Genomic DNA, 8,593 nt, shown 5'->3' on the forward strand with positions numbered 1-8,593 from the left:
TCAACAAAGTTAAATGGAAAAAGACAAGTGTATAGTATTCCTTTCGTATCTTTTTGGAATATTTTCGAAACCTGCTATATATATAATAAATTATTCCATTGTTATAACGAGATAATTTATCAACTTTTTAAAAAATTAATCAATATTCTTAATAGATTAATTAAAAAATATCTAATATAACGTTTATTAATTAATCTTCATTATTAAATGATAATTAGTTTGATTTTTCTCTGTTATTACTGTAATTTAGGAACACGCAATTTTGAACAAAAAAATTTCTTGGAAATGATTTAGGATCGGTTAATAAGTTGAATTAACCGTCACGACTTTCGATCGAATTTTGTATTGACGACTGATATCAAGTTGAAGAACGAGCTTACCTACGTTACAAGCAAGCTCGAACTGTTCCCAGATTGATTATAATCGCATTATTTAATCGAACGTTTAACAGCTCAGCTCAAGGGTCATGAGACTCAGCTGCTTGTGTTGCTTGCAGAATAAATAATCACATGCCACTATCAGATCCGCTGTCCCTGAGTCGCTAAGTCGAATATGCGAATTGTGCATCGTAAAAGAAAAGAGGGATAAGGATGTTAATCGCAAATTTAAAAATATAAAAATTGATATATACTTAAAATAATAGTGTACAAAAGCAAGAGAGAAAGAGATCTGTGTGCTCCTTTGATTATAAAGGAGTGAGGATGAGAAATAAATAAACGTGCAATTTATTAAAATAAATTCTAATTTGCTCCATAAAATTCATAGACGCTATATCAGAAAAGTTCTACATTTGATATATTATAATTAAAAAACACAGTATTAGTATTGCCTTCGATGACATTTTCTCTATATAACTGCCATTAGTATACAATAATATGTACTTTAGTATAATGTATTTCTATCGTTAACTATTAAGTGTTGGCAGCGGAGGCAGAGCTTTTATTGGCATGTGATCGTGTTGTAATTTCAATCATTGCACGATCATTGTCGTGAATGAAGGATAAGTCAATTTGTTCGCTTTGCGTTTAAGTTCTATTTAATCGATCAGTCTTTATTTCAACGAACATTAAATGTGGTATGATTAAATCTGATTTTATCGCTGTGCCAAAATTGCTCTGTATAAACGGCAAGTACAAAATATAATGTGCGTTTTGAATTGTAACAACAATTTTCATGTAATTTCTAATACATAAAATATTTCAGTGCACAAGAATAGTATCTCGAGAAGAATCTCAATTTACAGTCCATTTTTAGTAAAAATGTTAAAGAATATTTCTAAAAAATTATTTGTAAATTTCAAGACATCTTAAAGAGAAAAAAATTAATAAATTAAAAAAGGATTGATGAGAATACATTCCATGGAGTTAGATTTTTAATTTCCATATTAAGAAAGAATCTTAAAATTTTTTAAAGAACTTTCTAAAAGGTTTCCTGAAATTTTTAATTTCTTTTTGATTGTAAAAATTAAAATCATATTTCTGCGCAGAATGAATTCTTGTGGCTTTGGAATTTATTCATTTTCGTAGATTTATTTTCGCGATCAAGGCGTCTATTTTCCTTGAGCCTTATTTTTGAGGCCTATTTTTTGTAACATCAAACAAAATCTTTATGCAGATTGCATTCGATTAACAAGCTGTCTTTCAAGAGACTAGACCTGACTATATTACTAAAGAATATAATCTAGATTACTTTTTAATATAGATTATATTTTTAGCATATACATATTATACATGGTTACAACGCAGTATATAATTATGCAGTTGCAAATTTTAAGAGCAAATAAAAATTATGCCTATTTATCCATTAAGAGAACATTGTACATATCACTTTGTATATTTTACATTGTTTTTGACTAAGCAAGGCATTTTAATAGAGCACAATTTTGTACTTTGCATACAAAATACGTTCAGCTCAGTTTACCATGCAACTACAATATGTAATTGTCTAATGTGTGTGTGTTTAAAGATGATTGCAGCGCGTCACGTCGTCTAATAAAATCTCAATGTTAAACTATTATAAAGTTATATTCAGAGCGTGTGCAAGACATCATACTCGAACAGTTTTAGTAAACATATATACTGAAATTCATAATAAAAATTCTCTTTATATATATGTCTATCGTCTCAACATATATATACAATACACAATAATGTGCCAATTTATATTCTTTTAATTATTCTATCTACAATATATATATATATTAATCTGAATCTTGTAAAAGCATTTTTTTCCAAGATCTTGGTGTTCTCTAACTGATAATTTATTACAGTTCCACATATATTTAATTTTATCCTAATTCTTTTTATCAATTAGTCTACTCAAATGGGTTAGTTAAAGGTCATTTTTTCGTTAAAAAATTAGTTTAAAAGAATCAAAAAATATCGAAAAAGGAGCAAATTAAATATATTATGCTTTCATAACATATTATAGCCTCTCGTGCTATTTTCTGTTATTATGCTCTGGAACATCGTCTAGCGATGTAGGCTAACATTTTCTAAAGAATTATTTGTTATAATATTCACGTCGTTTCGTGCACTTCGTCTTCTTTTTTTTTCTTTTTGTCTATATAAAGATGTAAAGGCTTGTGATACCTACTCTGTGTATGCTAACTTATTCAAACTTTTCTTCTTTAAACGTGAGATTGATAGCTTGCCCGACATCCTTTACGATGAACGCTGGTTTACACAAGCCTTCATCAACTGGCAGAAAATCCCTAGGACTATGATCAAGTCTAAATTTGGAATCCGGCTGATACACACCAGTTTCGACTAAAATACTAATGCAGGCCTTTGTGCTAGGACACCTCATGTTCTTGCCAAGGAGTTTTTCCAGACTGCGGGATTTAGTACCTTCTCCAAACTCGTAACGTGATAAATATTTGTCGTATAAATTCGCGCCAAAAATATCGGTATTGATGTTGTCACTAAAAATCAAATGCAAATTGCTCTATCACGACATGTTATAAATTAAATGTATCTGTAAACTTTATAATGATTTTTATCTTCAACACATACCCGATGGCGTAAATCGTATCGACGTTCTCGATGCCAATGCTATTGGCGTGATTTACGAGCAGTTGATTGGCATAATAATATGTAATCTCACTAGGTTTTCCGACTAGAGCAGCATATGTCATGTCTTTGCCTGTGATCTTCTTATATAAGTTTTCGAGGCACAATAAGAAAGTACCATGGCCGTATCGGGGAATTGGCGCCTCCGATGACCATAACAAATCCATGTTGCACGCTAACACTGGAATGTGCGGATAAGGAATAGTAGTAGGCAATCCTGTGGGCATTCCATTGGTAATTAGGAGGTCTACCATTAATTGCAACGACGTTTCCCAATTTATTGGTTCGCTCAGAAGTACGATCCCCTCAATTTGTGGAAAATTTAGATCAACCGGACCACAAATTGGATTTCTCTTCTTCACATTTACATAGTCTAAGCATGGAAAATTCTTTACTAATTCCTCTATCGTTGTTGTCTTCTCGAAACCTAATTCTCGGGCTATATCCGTTATCGGACCTTGACCCGATATGAGAACTTGTTTATTGTGAAAATAATTAAACATGTGCAATGGTGAATGTGCCAGCACAACTTGAGATTCCGCGACTTCGAAACCTATCCAATTTGAGAGCTCGACAGCTTTCTGCCTGCACAGCGAATTTCCACTATTGGTGACAAACAGCGTGGGGATACGAAATTTCCCATTTTGTCCTTGAAGCCGTTTGAAAGATTCTTTTACTGGTGGTAGTACTTGTTTTCCACGTACTATGACACCGTCAACGTCAAAAATTAGACCAAATTTTGGCTTTGTACTTAAATGCTGTACAAACAGAAAAAAACAAATCTATATAATTTTTAATACTGTTTAACTATTTGTGCAAAGTTCCTTGGATACAATATAAAAGATACAGAGAACTTTTGTTTTCATAACTATATTTATAATATATTATTTATATTCATCCCTGGAACTGGCATGAGTGTAGATACAAAAATATCTTGAACTTGAAGGTGCGATAAAAAGATTAATGTCATCAAAGAAAAAAAGCGATAAAAAGATTAATTTCATCAAAGAAAAAAATACACAAGTCAAAACTACATAATATTTATGTAAAAATTAAATAATATTTTACATAATATTTATGTAAAAATTAAATAAGAGATATTTTTGTACATTATTATTTACCGATATTTTGAATAAGTGAAGGAAAGAATAATGTCAAATGAATCGAATTTTAAATGAAAAAAGAAACCGAGAGACCACTAATGAATATTTCAAAAATGCGTGACCACCTCCATGATGACATGTGTATATCACATATATAAAAACTAAAAATACAACAATGACAAGTTATGAAACTCCCCGAAGTATTATGTAAAACGCGCATAATACAATAACGCGCTAACAATGACACGTACAGATGCGAACAAATCATGAATGTCGGAATAAAAATAAAAAGAAAAGAGTGAGAGATCGTAAACGAAGGAAGGACTTGTCAAAAAATAAATCGACACATTGGCGAATGACAGTTAGAAAAAAAGAAAAAGAGGAGAGAAATGGTGAAAGCGTTACTCACTCTGACTCCGGTGAACCTCGTCCGGACGTCCAGCCGCAGCAGGATATTGGCGATCGCCATGCTTTTATTTTTATTTAATTGAACGTATGGCGAGGCGACGACTTGCGTGTGATCCAGTCACGACCTCAAAACGCTCGCCAGCCGCCTGTCGCGGCTCGATTATACATACTGACGCGCTTTGAGGTTATATTGACCCCGCCGCACACATTTCATTGTATTTGTTCGCACATGCCGTAAGAGGACACGACGCGTGGACAGTGAATAGAGAGATTCTAGAGAGATCATCGCAAAGCGATCTGCATCTATAAACTATAAAGATATACATAGATGTAGCATTAAACTGCTAAAGAAGTGCGTTCAAAGATCCCATCTGGAAGAGAGAGCCTTTAGGCTGAGTTTCCACTGAGCGCGTCACGCGTCGCGTCATCCAGCGCGAGCCAATCAAAACATCCCATTGTAATAACACGGAAAACATGTTATTACAATGGGATGTTTTGATTGGCTCACGCTGGTTGACGCGACGCGTGACGCGCTCAGTGGAAACTCAGCCTTAATCGACCAATCAGGATTGACAAACCTTTTCTCCTGATTCGTTAATTAATAGCTACTTTACCTCACGTGTAAGATTTCCGAACGCATCGTGGCAGGTGGAATCTACAGTTTTGACGTGAGGACCACGAGTTGAAAAGCCATTTCTCACACGAGAGGAGCGTTCGCGTTTTTTATCGTACGTTCAGCAATTACGCCAAAATGTTTATCAAGCCATTTAAAATCAAGTCGAATTATCAGCTGAAAGGAACTGAAAGGTTTGTGTAATTTTTTGATTGATTCCACAGTCTTTGACGTGTGGTTAATGTCTCATCATATATCCTGTGTATTTATCAAATTGTCAAAACAAAGGTTTTTTTGTACAAACAAATGTTTTTTTCTTTCATGGATTTAAATATATCACAAAAAATAAGAGAAGATTCACGAGATCAACTGTAACATTTTAAATTTAATGTATATATGCAGTATATTTAAATACGTTTGACTATAATATATTTAAATATGCTAAATAAACAAGATATAATATATCATATTTCTTTTAGAAAAAAATTATGCGAGGAAGTATTGGCAGCGTATCCGAGTTTGGTACAAGATATTCAAATGCTGTTGCCTAAAAAGGAATCCATCAGCATTATGAAAATAATAACACATAATGGACAGATAGGCAAAATATACTGCGTCGCTAAGATACCCATGTTTTTTCAATTAGATTCATATAATCTGTTATTTCCCACAATTTATACATTATGGCACCATCCAGCTTTGATAAATACCTTCACTATGCACTCAGCAGTTTTATCCAAATTAGCGGGTGGTGCGGATCTCATGTTGCCAGGATTGGTTCTCAAGGAACCAGTAACATTGTACAGTTTTGGTAAACTGCCAAAAGGTTCTCCAGTATCGATCAACACTGAAGACAACAAGGTTTAGATTTTTATTTTTCTGTCAATTAGTTGAATATCAAAATATGGAAGAGAGAAGAAAAATGTTCTTTGTGCAGGCTACAGTTGCTGTTGGCATCACTGCACTTTCCAGTGAAGACATGTATTTGGCTGCTGGACATGGGAAATGCGTAGAGATTTTTCATGTCATTGGCGATATGCTTTGTCAAGGCAAGCTACCTTTAAGGCCTGATTTGGGACCACCAAATGATGATCTCACAAATATAGCGGAAAATGCCGAATCGAGTAGTCAACAGGCAACCGCGAATCAAACTGAAGTATTGCCGGTTAAATTAGAGCAGTTAGATATCGCCGAAGATTCAAGCGATGACGCCGAAGATGAAACTGTTTCCAAGGTAAATATATATCGGCGATTTTTTCTTAATACAAATAATTGAAATAAATTCATTATATTTAGGAATATTTGGAAGAAACAGAAAATGTAGAGACGGAAATTGTACAAAATTCACACACGATGGAATCGGAAGTAGTTGATCCAGTCCAAGAGATGGATCAATTATTGGAATATTGTTTCTTGAAAGCGTGCAAAACAACGATAAAGCCTAGTGATCTACCAATGCTGTCGTCCAATTTCTTTAAAAACCATTTGTTAGTTGTCTGTCCACCGGGTAAAAATGTCGATGTCAAAAAATCTCGATATAAAAAATTATCAGTTTTCCTGGCAGAAATGAAGGCCAAAGGAATAATCAATACATCCATCACGAAAGGTGTCGAGACCTTATTGTCGATCAAGGTAATACTTATATTTCAATTTCTTTTATAATCGAAAAATATATCTTAAAATCATGTCTCTTTCTCTTTCTTTCTCTGAGTTTACATTTTAAAAATTTTATCATATGTATTAAACATTTTTCTATAATTTTAGAAATAATTTTTTAATTAACATGTTTGATTAGAATAGCATACAATTGTAATAGGTTCCATTCTTTCACTCTTCAGTTTGATCACCCGCTTGTGAAGAAATTAATCGTTAATGAAGAACCGGTTGTGGCCGAACCGGTGGTTTCGAATAGCGCCGTCGTGTCGGAATGTTATAGAGTGACCGCCGACGTTTTGCCAATTTTATCGAAATTTGGCTACGAGTAAGTATGATAAGCATAGCGCTTGTCGAGTAATGTCATCTTACATTTGCAATACAGAGTAATTGCAAAAGAGATTACTTTCTATGTGATGATAACAAGTTGAAATTGATATATTATATATATATATATATATAAACGTGTGTTTACTTTATATCGAATGCATAAAATGAATGATGATTGCAGAAAGGGCGATGTGATGAAAAGAGCTGACATCAGGAAGTGTTTCACCGAATACGTGAAAGCGGAGGATTTACAGAACGGAAAGTAAGACAATGATGTTTTACTTGCATAAGTTTGAACTCGCTTGTTTCTGCGTTTCTTCTTCTACTGATATGATTTCTTTGAATTTGTAGAACGTTAAAGCTGAATCCCCAACTGGCAGGTATTATGCGAACCAAGGCTCATCAAGAGACAGTGACGATTGAGGATGGAATAAATAAATTTATCGGTCGTATGACGCACATGCACGAGGTCACTCTAGCGGGGAATACTTTGTTGCACACAGGAAAACTGGAACCGATCGACATGAGGGTGACGGTGCGATCAAGCGGGAAAAAGGTAAAAACAACAACTTGAGATGCAAAAATTATTCGCTTTTCTAATGGCATCGCTTGAATTCCAGGTGACGTTGGTAAACAACTTGGAAACATTCGGAATTAATTTGAAAGAATTCAGTAAAGAATGTCAGACCATTGGCGCGAGTGCGACAATCACCGACGATCCTGGCAAAAAGACACCTAGTGTTCTTGTTCAGGGAAATCAAATTTTATACGTGTATAAATTGCTTACAGGTGAGTCGCTTCGATTTTAATCTCTAATATCTATAGTTCTTTAATCTCTAATATTATAGTTTTGCAAATGAAATATGTAATTATCGTTTCTACAACTTTTTTAATGTATCGTTTGTTGCAGAGAAATATCAAATTAAAAAGAATTATATAAGAGGTTTAGAATTCGCTCCCAAAAAGAAAAAATAAAATCCTTGCATAAATAAGAAATATCCTTATACACTCTGTAAATAAATCAAGTTGTTCTCTTTTTTAATGTTATCGCAATGAGATAAATGTGTAATACTCGGGCTCTTTATGTTTGTGATTATCCAATGACTTCGTTTCGTTTCTTTTTCATCGAGGTTTTCTCGCAAATATAATTATTGCATTTTGAAACAATTTAATCATAAAGATTACGGAAGGATGCTGCCACTATATATTGCGAAAACATTTCTAAGAAATGCGATTAAGAAATTGACGATATTTATCGTTCTAACAGAAAGACGTACGTTACAGTAAGTAATAAATAAAAGAAACTTGCAAAGACAGTACGAGTTGTTATTATTAGTATATTATTCTGACCTTATCATTTCCTATCATGATATAAAGCAAAGAAAAACAAGAAAATACCCAAAGAATAGGTAACG

At 33.4% G+C, this 8,593-nt stretch overlaps 2 protein-coding genes across 2 annotated transcripts; one reads left to right on the forward strand and one right to left on the reverse strand.

The window, feature by feature from the left end:
• Positions 1 to 604: 604 nt before the first annotated feature.
• On the reverse strand, positions 605 to 4,845 carry LOC145961623 (haloacid dehalogenase-like hydrolase domain-containing 5). Its single transcript, XM_083082047.1, has 3 exons — positions 4,584 to 4,845; positions 3,015 to 3,829; positions 605 to 2,923 (listed from the first exon to the last, which is right to left on the reverse strand). Exons 1-3 carry the CDS (start codon positions 4,641 to 4,643, stop codon positions 2,611 to 2,613), a joined length of 1,188 nt encoding a protein of 395 aa, XP_082938173.1. The 5' UTR covers positions 4,644 to 4,845; the 3' UTR covers positions 605 to 2,610.
• A 374-nt stretch (positions 4,846 to 5,219) lies between these two features.
• Eif2d (eukaryotic translation initiation factor 2D) lies at positions 5,220 to 8,494 on the forward strand. Its single transcript, XM_083083403.1, has 9 exons — positions 5,220 to 5,389; positions 5,675 to 6,056; positions 6,133 to 6,429; positions 6,492 to 6,827; positions 7,034 to 7,176; positions 7,360 to 7,440; positions 7,530 to 7,734; positions 7,799 to 7,967; positions 8,089 to 8,494. The coding sequence occupies exons 1-9, from the start codon at positions 5,334 to 5,336 to the stop codon at positions 8,151 to 8,153; spliced, it is 1,734 nt and encodes a 577-aa protein (XP_082939529.1). The 5' UTR covers positions 5,220 to 5,333; the 3' UTR covers positions 8,154 to 8,494.
• Positions 8,495 to 8,593: the final 99 nt, after the last annotated feature.

The sequence above is a fragment of the Camponotus vicinus genome, unplaced genomic scaffold (genome assembly GCF_025532165.1).
Source record: "Camponotus vicinus isolate PSW18456_S1 unplaced genomic scaffold, iyCamVici1.0 SCAF_11, whole genome shotgun sequence".
Classification (NCBI taxonomy): domain Eukaryota; kingdom Metazoa; phylum Arthropoda; class Insecta; order Hymenoptera; family Formicidae; genus Camponotus; species Camponotus vicinus.